The sequence below is a fragment of the Mixophyes fleayi genome, chromosome 12 (assembly GCF_038048845.1).
Source record: "Mixophyes fleayi isolate aMixFle1 chromosome 12, aMixFle1.hap1, whole genome shotgun sequence".
Taxonomy (NCBI): Eukaryota; Metazoa; Chordata; class Amphibia; order Anura; family Limnodynastidae; genus Mixophyes; species Mixophyes fleayi.
Genome location: NC_134413.1, coordinates 28,300,430 through 28,316,123, shown reverse-complemented (window position 1 = coordinate 28,316,123; position 15,694 = coordinate 28,300,430). Strand labels below are relative to the sequence as shown.

The following is a 15,694-nucleotide window of genomic DNA, read 5'->3' as shown; positions in this document are numbered from 1 at the left end:
AATGAAGTTGAAGTTGATGTTGGATTACAGTTGTACCGTATACATAACTTAAACAAGAAACCATGCTAGGTTAAAAACCATTTAGATTACAGGGAAGGGAAGCGCACTACAGGATAAATGGGTCAGCAGCGGAATATCAGGGAAGTCCAACCTGTCAACATATAAATACACAGAAATATTCTGCGCTAGACCTAAATAATGGTTGTGGGTTGATATGATTGGAGGAAGCACGTGTCGTGACAAGATACTTTTATAAGCACATAAATACATAAAAATACACAGTGATTGATAAAATAGTTGTGGACTAGTATAAATTTACAAACATGGATGTAAACATTGTTTCCTGTAAAAACGCATACATTGCTGTAAATCATTCAATTATTCTAACATTTTAGCATTCTTGTTTGAATAAAAGTGGTTCATACAGTAAAACCAAGTTAAAATAGAGTAAAGTGAAGTAGTCCAACCATAAAGGTACACTGATGTGTAACTTAATAGAAATACAGGCTAAATAGTTCAATGGCAGATGATATGGCAAATGTCCTGATAATTTTGCAGTCCAGCTTGTCCTGGCTATTATATAGTGGAAAAAACTGATCGAATGTAGCGACCAGTATACTTGCGCTTGGTAGCGTTAGGGGTGAGTCGACGAGTCCAGACAGGTCCAGATGTCGTCCTTATCTGCGGGTGAGTGTCCTTAGTAGGGAGTATAGATGGTACACTATCGCGGAGGATTACAGAGGTCTGCTGAGGGACGGTGATCTAACCGCCCAGTGTACTGTTGGCGTGCGTTCCACCTTGGAGCGCACAACTACCGGATATGACAAACCGGATGTGGAAAGACTGGATGTAGCTCGTGATTGGCCGACGCGTTTCATCACAGAAGTGACTTTTTCAAGGCTGCGGAAAAAGTCACTTCTGTGACAAAACGCGTCGGCCAATCACGAGCTACATCCAGTCTTTCCACATCCGGTTTGTCATATCCGGTAGTTGTGCGCTCCAAGGTGGAACGCACGCCAACAGTACACTGGGCGGTTAGATCACCGTCCCTCAGCAGACCTCCGTAATCCTCCGCGATAGTGTACCATCTATACTCCCTACTAAGGACACTCACCCGCAGATAAGGACGACATCTGGACCTGTCTGGACTCGTCGACTCACCCCTAACGCTACCAAGCGCAAGTATACTGGTCGCTACATTCGATCAGTTTTTTCCACTATATAATAGCCAGGACAAGCTGGACTGCAAAATTATCAGGACATTTGCCATATCATCTGCCATTGAACTATTTAGCCTGTATTTCTATTAAGTTACACATCAGTGTACCTTTATGGTTGGACTACTTCACTTTACTCTATTTTAACTTGGTTTTACTGTATGAACCACTTTTATTCAAACAAGAATGCTAAAATGTTAGAATAATTGAATGATTTACAGCAATGTATGCGTTTTTACAGGAAACAATGTTTACATCCATGTTTGTAAATTTATACTAGTCCACAACTATTTTATCAATCACTGTGTATTTTTATGTATTTATGTGCTTATAAAAGTATCTTGTCACGACACGTGCTTCCTCCAATCATATCAACCCACAACCATTATTTAGGTCTAGCGCAGAATATTTCTGTGTATTTATAGGTTAAAAACCATGCCTAAAAAGTGAACAAAACTGAGGCAATGAGATAACCCTCCTATACAGAAACTGAAACTTAACAGAAACTGGTGGGAAGGGGACTTCTTTTCAAAACTGAAACTTTCCAGAGAAAGAGAGGGAGACAGACAGAAAGATAGTCAATCATGGCAGCTGCTCCTCCAAAGTGCACATTTGGTAGTCTTTAAATTCTGACTGCCATATTACTATCTATTCAAAAAACAATGGATTATATAGCTAAAACCACTTTCCAAATGAAGAAAAATGACTTTTGATTCTGAGAACTGACGTTTCAAATGCAACCAGTTATTCCGGAACCTCAGTCTGCTGCCATCATGAAAAGGTACGGCTGTTAAACTATGAAGGATTTCAGATAACATTTTGTAACTTTACTTGTCTCACAAAAAAAAGGAGCTAAAAAAAGCTTAAGAGTTGTCACACTGAAGTGGGCCAAAGAACATGGCGAGTGTCAACTTCATGCTGTTAAGCCAGGACAGAAACTTTGCCCAAAATGCAGAATTCAACTGTCAGACTGTAAAGAACAAAACAGACATATGCAAACAGAAGAAGTTGAATCCCCAGCGAAGAGTTTAACTGAACCTGCAGAAACAGATGAGCTGAACCAAAAGTATTACAAAGCTTTGTTGTACACCAGTGAAATTGCAAGGGGTAAAGAAAAGAGAAGACACCAGGAGGCATGTGAGAAAAGAAAGATCAGGCATTACAGCCATTCAATACAAGCTTACGCAAATATTGTCTCTTCCTAGCACATAACTAGAACCAATCCAGAAAGTAAGCAAATGTTCAGGTTGTGATTTACAGAGTCCGATATATGAATTAAAGCAGAAGTGTAAACAGGCACCACGACATGAATTAATAAAAAATATTAACTCCAAACAGCTGGGCAGTTAAGCAGACTGCAGAAGAATTTAATGTCACAGAATACATGGTAAAACAATGAATAAAACTTGGCACTGGCAGAACCTAAAAAAAAAAATAAAAAAAAAAAAAGCCCTTGTACAAATTGTTCATCGGGTACAGCAGTTTTATGAAGATTATGAACATTCTCGAATGTGCCCTGGAAAGAAAGTTTGTTTCAGTAGAAGTTCCAGGAGGAAAAAAAAATTCACAAAACAGAAAAGGCTACGTACGCCTTGTAATCTTAAAAGAGCTTTATCTTGGCTTTCAAAGGCAGTTTTCTTGTTTGTTCTTTAGTCTCAAAAACTGGTATGCTTCATAGATGTTACAAATGCCCAGGTGTAAAAGCACTTCAGAAAATACTTGAAAAATGTTTTCATGGTAGGGACTTGGATGATGACAATAGTTTATAAGCCGTGGGTCTACACCGATTTAACCAAGTAAATTGGTTGCAATCACTAGTAATGTGTAACAATTCCGTGAAATTAATTGTAGTGCTGTTGATGATGGAACAGCCTATCTGTACACAGTAAAGTCCCAGGGGTATATTTACTAAACTGCAGGTTTGAAAAAGTGGAGATGTTGCCTATAGCAACTAGATTCTAGCTGTTATGTTGTAGAATGTACTAAATAACTAGAATTTGATTGGTTGCTATAGGCAACATCTCCACATTTTCAAACTCGCAGTTAAGTAAATATACCATCCAGACTGAATAACTACACCAGATGAAGGAAACCATTTGACCAGAAACAGAAGCTATTGTGTTACTAGATTCAACTGTTTATTGTTCATTTGTGTGTCAGGATGCAATGCAAGGATTCCACTGGGACACTTCACAAGCAAGTCTCCACCCATTTACTGTATATTTTAGGCAAAATGATTGTGACATTTTAAACTGTGTGAGTCTGTGCTTTATAAGTGATACCCGTTAACATAAAGCCATATCTGTGCTTTTCTTCAGTCATCACGGTAGTTATGAAACACTTAGTGAAACTATTGCCAACAACATTGTCTGTCTGGCTTCCCATGTTTAGTCCCTTCCGCAACTGCTGCGGAGGTTTGCATTCATTCAGCAATGAAAGCATTAGTGAGGCCGGGGATAAGGCCTGTATCGCAGTTGGTGCTCAAATTAATTCCAAAAGTGTTCAATGGGGTTTTGAGGTCAGCTCTGTGCATGCCAGAAAATTTCCTTCACACCAACCTCAGGAAACCATTTTTTAATGGACCTTGCATTGTGCACTGAGTTATTGTAATGCTGAAACAGGAATGATCTTAACTAAATTGTTGCCACAAAGCTGGAAGCCCACAGTTCTCTAGAACCACAATGTATGTTGTAACATTAACATTTACCTTCACAGGAATGAAAGGGCCCAGGTCAAACCATAAAAAATACACTCCAAGACCTTATTCCTCCTTCACCAAACTTTAGTGTAGCAGTAGTCTTTTAGATAGAAATCGTTTTTCTGGCATTAAAAAAAAACAAACCTGATTCGTCAATCAGACTGACAGATGATAAAGCGTGGTCACTTCAGACAACGGGTTTACACTGCTCCAGAGTCCACCGGCGGTGTGCTATACACTACTACTCCAGTCAAGTCTGGCATTGTGATGTAAGGATTCTGTGTGGCTGTTTGGCCATGGAAACCCAATCATGACGCTCAAGACAAGCAGTTCTTGTGCAGACGTTGCTTTAGAGGCAGCTTGGAACTCCGTACGGAGAGTTACAACAGAGGACAGACTATTTTTGTGTGCTAGGCACTTCTGCACTCTATAGTCCCTTTCTGTGAGCTTGCAGCCTACCGCTTCATAGTGAGCTATTGCTCCTAGATGTTTCCATTTCACAACAACAGCACTTACATTTGACCAGAGCAGTTCTAGAAATTTGACAAACTGACTTCCGGAAAGATGGTAACATATGCCTTCTACGGCTGTTTAAGTATGGCGATTGCATGGTTGCATACTTAATTTTATGCATCTAAAAGCAATGTCCACCTTTTGGCCATGTAGTGTATATATAAAAGCTCACACACACACACACACACACATATATTTTACAAATACATCAGAAATCAAGACAAATTGCAAATAAATGAAAAAAAAAATCATTTTATTATGAAGTCCTTGAGATTTAAACAAATATAATATTTACAGACCGTTTCCAAGAACTCTGACATACGTAAACCATAATTGTAGTTTGTACTTTGCTGGCAGAAACCCTGTATGAGGAAAGACACTGAACACCAATTTTGCCTTTTATGGTGGATTCCATTGTAATTACCTACCTTTGTATATATATATACAATTTTCTATCATAGCTCTGCTAAAAAAAAAAAAAAAAAAAGCAGCTATATGTAGTTTTGTTTTAAAAGGATCTTTTAAATCAAATTTTAGCAGCATTTAAGTATGGACTTGATTTTAAGGGGCTCTTATAACCTGTAAGTACCTATGATTTTACAAAACACAGGCCACTTTCATCTTCCTCTGTTCTAGCAAATTCTCAAGAAACCATGTTTGTACAAACTAAAGTATTTGTACAAAGCTTTCTGCTTTGGGCAGATATTGAAGGATAAGCTATTTCAGAAACAAACATTACTTACAATAAAAACAACACAGTTGAGATTAGAAGGGAAAAAAAATTATGTACAATTTAAATCTGTTGATGCTGAAAAAACTGGAAAAAGCACAGTTTGGTCATCTAATTTAATATGTGCATCAAATGCTTTTCTGAATTACTCTCTCTTTACTTACCCATGTTCTGAAACCGAGATCGCACCTTTCACACGCAATCTTTTAGCAAAAATTATTTCATAAAAATATTTTAATCCTGCATACTGAAGTTCTTTGTGTTTATGTATGCACATTTTCAGGCCTCCCTTGATGAGCAGAGATATTTAAGTATTACAATGTATTTTACAGCAAAATACATTTCAATAAATTTAAGGTATTGTTTAGAAACTTATTTCAGAAAGGCTCAGCAGTACTATGACCGTCTCCAACAAATCCAAAATTGCCCCAGTAATTATTTTGCATTTACAATTTTGATTAGAAGTTTTGAATTTATTTCTTTGCAGGTGACGTGGAGGAAGTTACAATAGAGTAACTACTCAAAATGATTATTTAAGCTTCTCAAAACCTGAAATGGGACATCTGCCTGAAATTGAACGCTTAAAATGCAGAAACACGCTACCAAATGACAGATTTGTAAGAACCAACTGTAAAAATATGTAATTGTGGAAACAAACTATGGATAACACTGTTTCCATGGTTGCAGAGGTCGATAAATAAACGTCAGTGCGCAAGAATCTGGCAAATGGCAGACAAGCGTGAGCGTTTTAGACAAATGAAGCAAAATAATTTGTGAAGTTACTCTAAGCAGCTAACTAGTAATAACTTATTTTTCCATATACTGTCCCCTCTCAAAAAAAAACCAAAAACTGCTGCAAAGCATCAGATACATTTTGTAAATAGGTAGCACTTTAAAAGCAGTTTACTTATGTCTGCTGAAAGCAGCTTATCCTCCACCATTCTCTCCTTTCTCACAGGTTTGTGCAGACAGAGTACATTTGATTATTCCTGTATCAAATCTGTATCAAAAGCACAGTGATGCCTTATGCCGGCCACACCCTGCACTCGTAGGTGGCAATAAATAGCTGAGCCATCATATACAAAACCAAAACACACATAGATGGAAGCAGACTTTGGTGTACCCTATGCTGCATGCTTAATGTAATGTAACAGCTATAACAATTCACTTCAATGGAAAAGGCATGATACGGATATAAGTAGCAAGTCCAACGCTTGCAATGAAGTATGCTCCACATGTACTGATGTTGTACTATAAGTGTATAATAAAAAGGAAAACAATTTTTGGACACACAATTAAAGTGAAGTGAGTCGGTGGGTCAGTGGAAGTAATTAGTATTATTAAATATATTTTTGAACAGTGTATTTTTTACATTGAACAACATGTATAGAGATGTGTCTTCAGAATATTTAGTTGCAATTATGTACAGTTCTGATCAAAGACCCTGGGCAGGCTAACCGAGGCTTCTCTTTTCCTTCTAGAGCACTCTAACGATTTTAAACACCAATGCAGTAAGATTACCCTGACTGATATGAGGAATGCATGTTTTATGGTTTGCGTTGCATTTATTAAAGCAAATTTCCCATTATCTTCGTAGTCACTTTACATATGTAGAGTAACACCAACCTACATTGATGGTAAACGAGACCTCATTAGACTGATAAACTAAACTGATAAGAAAACTCACAATGATCAATACAAATGAACCCATAGGAAAAGTCATAGTATTTCAATGGAAAAACTATTTACGACCTCTGCTGCTTTTATTTTTATTATTAATTTTTATTTATAGGGCGCCACTAGGTGTCCGTAGCGCCTTACAGGGACAAACAAAATTACAATACGAGGTGAGACAGCACAGAACAGTAAACAATAATCCCAGTAACTCAGTGAGCTCAGGGCACAGCTAGAGAGGTGGGGGAGGGGAGAGGGGTAGATCCGCCAACAGCGGCACCTAGGAAGGAGGGCACGGAAGAGAGGGAGACCCCCAGGGTGAAGAGGAGGGAGCGAGAGGGGACGGGGGTCCTTGAGGAGATGCACTTGCAGTGCTCTGTGTAATAGGTAATACCAGAAATGCCAGCATTTGTTTCTACCTTCATACAAAAAAAAAAAAAAAAAGAGAAGCCATTGTGGAAAAACGACTTGTACAAATGCAATTAAATGACCATTAAGGTGCAACTCTGTCACACACAATGGAGGAAGCGTTTTTTGCGAGCTAAAGCAATATGAATGCAGACAATACTCAGTCAGCAACTGTCTTCTAATAAAAAGATAAGGCTGCATTCTCAAATATTAGTCCAGCCCACACACGGTGATGTATCTGGTTTATAGCGAATTGACTGGATGCATCTTCGTTAATATTCGTTTCATTACAGGTGCCTCACTGACATCAGTGCATCTTAGTGAATAGGATGCATTCTCACCACTATTGGTTCAGCTTATAAAACAGTTACCTGAAATATAAGCATGAAACACTTTTCTAGAATGTTAATCTCATGAATGTAGTTCAAGTGACACTCCGAAGATCAAATCACTGTTACAATGCGAATCATAGTTTAGGAAAGTAAAGGAATATTGCTTTAGCCATTCCTCTGCAAATGCTCAGTTATTAATAAATTGATTTGAAACATTATCTGTGGAAAGCTTTGTAATAGTGTTATTGAACAGGTGTTCGTCAATGACATGTATCTGTAATGTATGCCCCCATTACCTAGCCTCTCGTTGTTTGCCCTTTTCACCCAGTGCCTTTACCTTTTCTACCCACCAACATTGACTATTTGTATGGCTTTTAATAAACCCAATAAAAGTTAGTAAAAAAAACCCAAAGCATCTGTGGAAATTTCCTTCAACCAATGTGCGATTTAGTAAATAAATAAACAAACACGCACAAAGGTTGGCTGCTGCCTTCTAAAGTGAATTACTGGAGGTACACGGTGTAACCGAATCATTCCTACAATCTAATTTAGTGATTATACACCTTAAAATAGTATCCATCTACCTGTGAGGTCACTAGTTCCTAGCCAATTGATTGACTGCATTCTCATGGACATTGGTTCATCCACTAATGACTGCATTCACTATGGGTAGGAGATTAATGCACCTTGTGGTTTCATACCAAGCTCACATTAACTTTCTGGAGGCCCATTTTGTGGCCTGTTCGATTATCCAGCAACTTGAGAGCAGCTCATATGTCACCGCGAGAGGTTTCTGTTCATAGTAAATTCAAATTTTATATTAAAATTGACATACCGTTTCCCAAGCACTTCAATTCAACAACAAACCCCCAAATTGTGATTTATATTAAGACAATGAACACTGGCATGAAATAAAAATAACTCGCGTTTTGTTCTCTTTTTTTTTGTAAATGAAATAATTTTGTAATCAATTAACATTCCAATGTTAGGCGCGGGCGCCCAACTTTCTAAACAGCACAAGAAACATATTGCAAAATGTTCATTACACACAGCTTTTCCTGAGCTTCTATAACTAACGAATACAAAATGAAATCTTAAATAAATTATATATCCAGGATTGACTTTTTTGTTTTGTTTTTGTTGTGTTTTTTTTTTTTTTTTAAAAAAAGAAAAAAAAAAAAGAAAAAGGAAAGTAAAGGCAATGTTAAAACAGAACATTCATAGTAAAATGGGCTGCTCTTGCAGGTCTTGGCCAAAAGGTTTCCAGAGGCCACCAAAATCAAATAAAAGCATTACTTTATATATAAAGATCGAGGCGGATAAAGATCTTATTACAAACACACAGCTACAAGAAATTCTTCACACCCAGAAAACGCATGGGAAATGTCAATCTAATACCAACATATAAGAGAACATTTATGTATAATTCAGTGTCACAGTTATAAATACTCAAAACTTCCATTTCATATGTAGAATATTACAGGGAAAAACAAAAAATATTTGGCTATGCTTTCATAATACAAGCTGTCCCAGATTCAAGATTAAAACCATTCATTCTTTTCCCACAAGCAATGAGAAGTAGCCCTGTTTAAGCAGAAAATGCCTCTTCCACTGCCTATATAAAGCAAGGTGCCTGACTGTAATTTGGAGCCAGTTATATAGATTTTATTGGCTTCAAATACTGGCTGATCAAACATAATAATAGTATCCTTGACTCCACGATACTTGCATTAGGCAAGAAACATTTTGGAGCTGGTTAATATATGCCCTTAAACATCAGTCTTAAGTATGAAGAGCATAGATATCCAATGAATACCTCTCCTATGTTACTCTATGTTGACCAAGCCTTGGGCCCATCTTCCACTGCTAAATATTACAATATTTGCATTTAATTTGTAAACATTACAAAAGTGACATAACAAGATAGCCTGCTGCAATTTATAATAATAATCTAATTCGGGCATAAGTGGGGCATTTTTTTTCTTCTGGGAATAGTATTTTTCCATTTGTTTCATCGCTAAACTGAAAGCATGGCTTCCGTACACTGGAGCGTAAAACATTGGCAAGAGTCTTGTAAATAGTGTTTCATAGGACAATGAAGGGTTTAAAGTCAAAAGGGGAGGATTTTTTTTTTTTTTTTTTAATGAAAACAATTTAAGTTACGGTATTTGTTTCTGTATATTTATATATTTATATATATATATTTATAAATAAACACTCTGACCAATAGGAGACTTTTTTTCTTAGTGCATTGTTGTAGGAAATATGGTTGGTTTAGTGCAGTTTCCTCAATAAAAATAATTTTGCCACAGGGAAAAAAAAAAAAAACCCAATGAAAACAGAACCGAGTATGTAGTCTTCTGTGGTGTATAAACAGAAACGGTTTTCAGAAAAATTGACTATTTGCACAGTTGAAGAAAAAAAGTACTGCAAAGAGGAACAAAAAAAAAAGACAACATGCTACAATATGAGACATGGCAATTATTTTTGGCAAATAAATTAGAAAAATATGAAGATCATATTCTGAACGGAGAAATACAATAGGTTCGGACTTAAAGCATATGAAATGCATAGCATTATTTCTTTTTACATATAAGATAATGGTCTTATCATTTCTCTGTTTATATCCTTTATGCAGGTGAACATCTGTGGATGAGTAAAACAAACCCAGATTTTTTTTTATTTTTTTTTTTACATGTTTGGGCTGTATCTGAGCCCTTATCCATCTCGAACTCTGTCCCCAAACAGAGTTAAAGTTCTCTCCTCTATGACAGCTCCAAAAAATGATTGAACCGCAGGCTCACACTTCGGCCCCAAGCTCAAGCACCCCAGTTTCAATCACAGCAACATATCTGTCCTCAATCTTAATCAGCAGGATTGTTTTGTCAATGTGGGACCTATTACATGGGTCTCTGCTGCAAGGCACCCAGCGGTGAATTACCTGTAGAAACCAACACAAGAGAGAGAGAGGGAGGGGAACAGATCAAAGAGAAAGACTAGAATTAGACAGCTGTCATGTTAAGTTACTTGCATTTCATTTGGTCCTTTCGACATAAAAAAAATATATTTAAATAGATAAGAGATTTTATATTTAAGGGAATTTATGGTGGGAAAAAAATGGTTTCAAGAAAAAAAAAAGTAGGTTGTAATAAAATGGCATTAACCCATTACAGGGCAACTGCAATTGCAGCTCTATACAGTATACATTGCCTTTACTTTCTCTTTTCCAGCCTGAATTGGTAGATTAAATTATAGTTCTCTATTCTGAAGCACATTGAAGTACTGACAATAAAAATGAAATATATAGTCTAAATTTGTGCTATGTGATGACCACTCCTATATATTAAAAGATGGTAAAGTAAATGTATTTGTAACATCTGACACTTGCAGTACTCCTGTGTACAGGCTCCATCTTCACATGTTCATTCCTTGTGGAAGGATGGTCCGACAACTCAATGACACCAACCAAAAGTGGTGCAAACTCCAACAGTCTCATACATGCAGCTACTTTATAGGAATATGAAGCTTCAAATGGAAGACACCCACTTGTGGAATAGTAATGTATGACTCAAAGATCAGATTTAAAAGCAATCCCTGTTTATTAAATCAGCAGTGCAATTATCTGCCCCACCTGAGACGGCCGAGAGGTACTTTTATCTACCAACCCATGATATGTGGACCAGTAATCAACTCTGATGAACAATAACTTCTATCCTCAGTTATGATTGTAAACAAAAAACAAACAACTTTATTCATTTAAAAATTGTCCTCACAGATCCATCTTTGTTTAGCAAATTTAATTATTGAGGATAAAATAAAAAAGTTTCTCCCTTGGAGATATTAATAGTAATCAGCAAAACCTACATGGCCTTCCATGCCTTCCTGAGGGCTCCAGTCTTTCCAGCTATTTTTTCCGGCTTTCAGCCGCACAAGCTCGTCCGGCCATTGCAACTCTCTTCTTTTGGATATGTTAACTCCTTCAAGCACCTGGCTTGGATCCACAATCTATAAAAACCAAAAATCCAGTATAAGTTCACTTTTCCAAATAGTAAGCAACAGCAATGTTGCACATATTAAACTTTGTGGCTCTCTTATTTTTAATGTAATATTAGACGTCTTAAAACCTATGCATTAAAAAGCATGTATCAGGTCTACTTTAAGTGAAAACTCGAGATCGCCTACTGTTTGCTATTAACAAAGCAAATATTTATGACACAAACACTGCCGATACTAATAAGGACAGTGCCCATACAGAAATGACAGACTAAATATAAACTGGTCTAACCTGCACTCTATAAACAACATCTTCTTTTTTGGCTCTTGAGTGTGTTGCTGGACTTGAATTGCCACAAGACTGCGTTTCAATGAGGTTATTTCCTCCTTCAGTTCCCAAAAAGCCCACTAAAGTGTGCCGCTTGCATGCAGGTATACTCTGACTCGAGCTGCTGGAGGAAGGGAGGCCAATCACTACAGACTGACTTGTAGGGTCTGCTTGGTTTACCATGGACAGACGGGACTGGATGGACGTGGGGAGATTGCGAAGAGAGATCTGGCTAGTAGAGGAGCGCCGACAAGGCACAAATCCTGTAGTAGATGTCCGAAGTGATGAGTGACGGCTGTTGTAGCAATAAGATGATTGACTGGCTACAGAGCCACGAGCAGGGGAATGTCTGACAAGGCTTGACTGCATGGAGTGGGAACTGTGGCTGGTTCCTAAATGAAAGGACTTACAATTAAATTTTGTTCTGGTAGAAACAGTTACAAGTGATGTGCCAGTTAAGAGAGGGTAAAACATACTAGAGTACCAGATTCAGCCAAAATACAATCACCCCAGGCTAGCAACAACAGTAGTTTTAACTACAAGTGTTCCCTTCAACACATCATTTTAACAGGGAGCTTTTCCATCATTATCAGCTTGACAAATGCGAGGGTATGTCAATAGAAATCTCACTTTATGCTGCCTAAATTGTCCTAACACCTGGAAACTTTACAACGAGTGCTGTATGTTTTGCATAGCGCTGCATAATCACTGAAGGGCTGCCACATATGTACTACTGTGTAGCACAGCCTTACCTAGTGTTGATAAGTGGGGGACTCCTGGAGGTTGGAGGCGTGAAGTCTGTACATGTCCTGTGCCTCCTGGAATGCCCCCTTGCGATACACTGCTTTGAGGATCATTTGCATTTGAAGGGTTGTTACTGTTTATGGAGGTCCCGCCTCCAGTGCCAGAATCCTCAATGTTTCCACCACTATTGCACCCTGCACCACAACCTTTCCTTAACCTGAAAAAACAGTTGCATCAAGACATAAACCAACTCAAAACATTAGTTTGTCAAATGTTTCAATGTTTACAGGATATTACAGGTTTTATTTTAATGTGTGATTCTCATTTATCCTCACTACTGTTGATCACTGTATACAAATGCTACTATCCTACAAAAATATATACACACACACACACACACACTTGTGGTTCTCAATTTCTTCTCTAGGTGGCGCCGATCCTTTACCTGTGCCATGTAGATACAACAAAATTCCTGATATTTGCCACACTTATTGGCCCTCCAAGAATTTCCTTGAGTTGGTCATGGCTGTCCGAGTAGGAGGTTGTTAGTGGTGATACGTAGATGGGATATCCAATAGGCTGGTCACAAGAGGAGTTAATCATGTTCCTGAGCGCCTGCTTAGCGTTCTGAATGCTACCTCTCTCCGGGTTGCGGTTCCGAAGGAAAACTAGTTCTTGCTGCTGGCCAGCCCACAATCCACGAACACACTCTTTGTTTACCTATAAGGAAGAGGGGGAATTTGGAGTCAAAATAGTAACTATATTGTGAGCACAGATCACTGAAAGGATCTACTACAGTCATACACTATTTCTGGTGGTACAAATGTGGAGGGACCTTTAGGTTCCTCAGCATTAGTGGTAATAATGATATGTGAAGGAGTTAAAAATGTTGGTATTGCCTTAAAATACATTCAGCATAATCAGCAGAAAAACCAGCTCCAGCCTTAAACTATCTCAAGGACCCGGGATGAAGGCCCAGGACAGGGGAGAACGGATGGTGACATTGGGAATACTGGCGCCAGTGGAAACTGATAAGAAACCATAAAAGTCACACAAAGAAACGATCGAGCTTTGTCAGAAGATTTATATTTACTCAGGAAAATATCAATCATGGGCTTCTATCCTATAACCAGATCAAACGCTTTTTCCATGTATAAATGTAACCCACTAATAAACGAACACAGCTCAGTATCCATCTTGACATTGGAATGTCTGTGTCTTGATTACTGATCTCCTGGTTAACCAGCATCTTACCTCACTGAAATCTGAAGGGACTTGATAAAGGAGAGGTAAATTACCCTAACACAACATTAATGGTATATGTTTAAACGATTTAAACTGGTAGTGATGTCAGTAATCTGTGTATTTAATTGTAAAAAAAAGGAAATAAGTAAAAGCCAAATAATTAATAACTAAAAAAGTTGGTTTGAGGTGCAGGGCAATAAATGGATTTTGAGACGTAATACATTGTGTTGTGGAGCCCTGACCACTAAATAGAAAGGTTCAAAGAATCTGTCACCTTAATGACTCGGAAACTGAGATAGCGCTTATTTAACATGATGATCTTATATTCATTGGTTCCGTCATCCATGACATGACGCAAAGCGAGCAGTGAGGGAGAGTTAGAGAGAACTGCGCTCCTCCATGCTGGATCTCCCTCGTGGGCAATTACTAAATTCTGCTCATGAGACATGATGGCTTCATACAACACTGCAGGGTCGTCATACTCATCTGGAGAGGTGAAATGGTCCTAGAACAAACAAAACCACAAAGTTAAACATTTTCCTCCTGTATATTCCTGGAACACACAGCATTGCCTTATTTTCTGGTTCTACAGATGTGACAAGCAATTGCCTGTTTGACTATAAAACCACCTTGCTGTACCCGAGAAACTAAAGAAGCAGAAAAGGGTTTGTTTTTCTTTATGAAGTGTCAGGTTTATTTTAAGGAACCACTTAATTGCCAGAAATCCAGAGCTGAAATATTAATATTAATTAGGACATTCTGGCTTCTAAGTGTTGCTTACATATATTAACACCCCCCGTGGGAAGTGGGTGGATAGGAATACTCCACTTGAGTATTTTTTATTTATTTTTACAAGAAATAATAAAATAACGAAAACCCCAAATCACACAATACTACAAGACTAAAATGGTAGTTTTGCAGAACAAAAAATATATATTTTTTTCTATAAATTTCATTTCAAATGTGCAAATCTGTTTTCAGTTTGGGATTTGCATAGGTTCTAAAATATGGATTAAAAAGGAGTGCGAGTAGGGCCAAGAAGAACAGGGTAAGCCACCAGCTACCAATATCTGTCCCTCATCCTATTTTCACAAAAACAAATTAGAATTTATTGACAAAGTTACTGAGGGTAGTGGATGGAAAAAACATATGCTTACATTCTTTTTAATAAAAACTATATGATTAGGCAGAGTCAGGGTCCACAGCAATCAGATTCCAACTGTACTTTTTATAGCACAATATAAAAAATGGAGGCAAACATCTAAACAACTGCTTGGGCTATAACATTTTTTTTTACCTCTATCAGTTTTCATCTATACTAATCCATGAATTTAATAATTTAATAAGGGTGCCCTCTATGCCTAAAAGGCATCAAGAGATGCATGTATCGTTATGCAGCAATCTCTATACAGCACAGTTATCAGGGGAGCTAATTGTTGCAGAATTGCAGCTCTTTATCAAAACCCTACGGCCTTGGTGTTTATCATCATCGCCTTACCACATTAAAAACAGAACTAGGCAGAGCTGCCCTCTATCCCCATTGATACATGCATTCGCCATGATGCATTAGCATGTAGGATCTGAAACAACCCCAACATTAAGGGGGTCAGTGCTGGCCATTGAGATCAAAAGGTAGGAGAGGATCATTCCACATCAAATCAACACAATTTTAGGAAAAAATTCTACCTTACATTCTCTAATTTCAAATAAATTTGGTAAAATATATGCTGCCATGGGTGTAAAGAAAACCCCCAAATCTTAGGCGGACATGTACACTGGTTTTAAGTTATACACCTTTAAAGCTGCAGTTTA

General features: G+C 37.7%; 1 protein-coding gene across 6 annotated transcripts in view; it reads right to left on the bottom strand.

The window, feature by feature from the left end:
• Window positions 1-8,748: 8,748 nt before the first annotated feature.
• The window catches only part of PCNX1 (pecanex 1), a 90,977-nt gene continuing 84,031 nt past the window's right edge, over window positions 8,749-15,694 (bottom strand). For all 6 annotated transcript variants that reach the window (XM_075192855.1, XM_075192856.1, XM_075192857.1 and 3 more), the window contains 6 exons: window positions 14,157-14,387; window positions 13,083-13,357; window positions 12,646-12,854; window positions 11,858-12,285; window positions 11,437-11,577; window positions 8,749-10,513 (listed from right to left, as the gene is read on the bottom strand). In XM_075192855.1, the coding sequence (XP_075048956.1) occupies window positions 10,373-10,513; window positions 11,437-11,577; window positions 11,858-12,285; window positions 12,646-12,854; window positions 13,083-13,357; window positions 14,157-14,387 (1,425 nt within the window). In that variant the 3' untranslated portion in view covers window positions 8,749-10,372. The remainder of the gene's footprint in view (window positions 10,514-11,436; window positions 11,578-11,857; window positions 12,286-12,645; window positions 12,855-13,082; window positions 13,358-14,156; window positions 14,388-15,694) is intronic.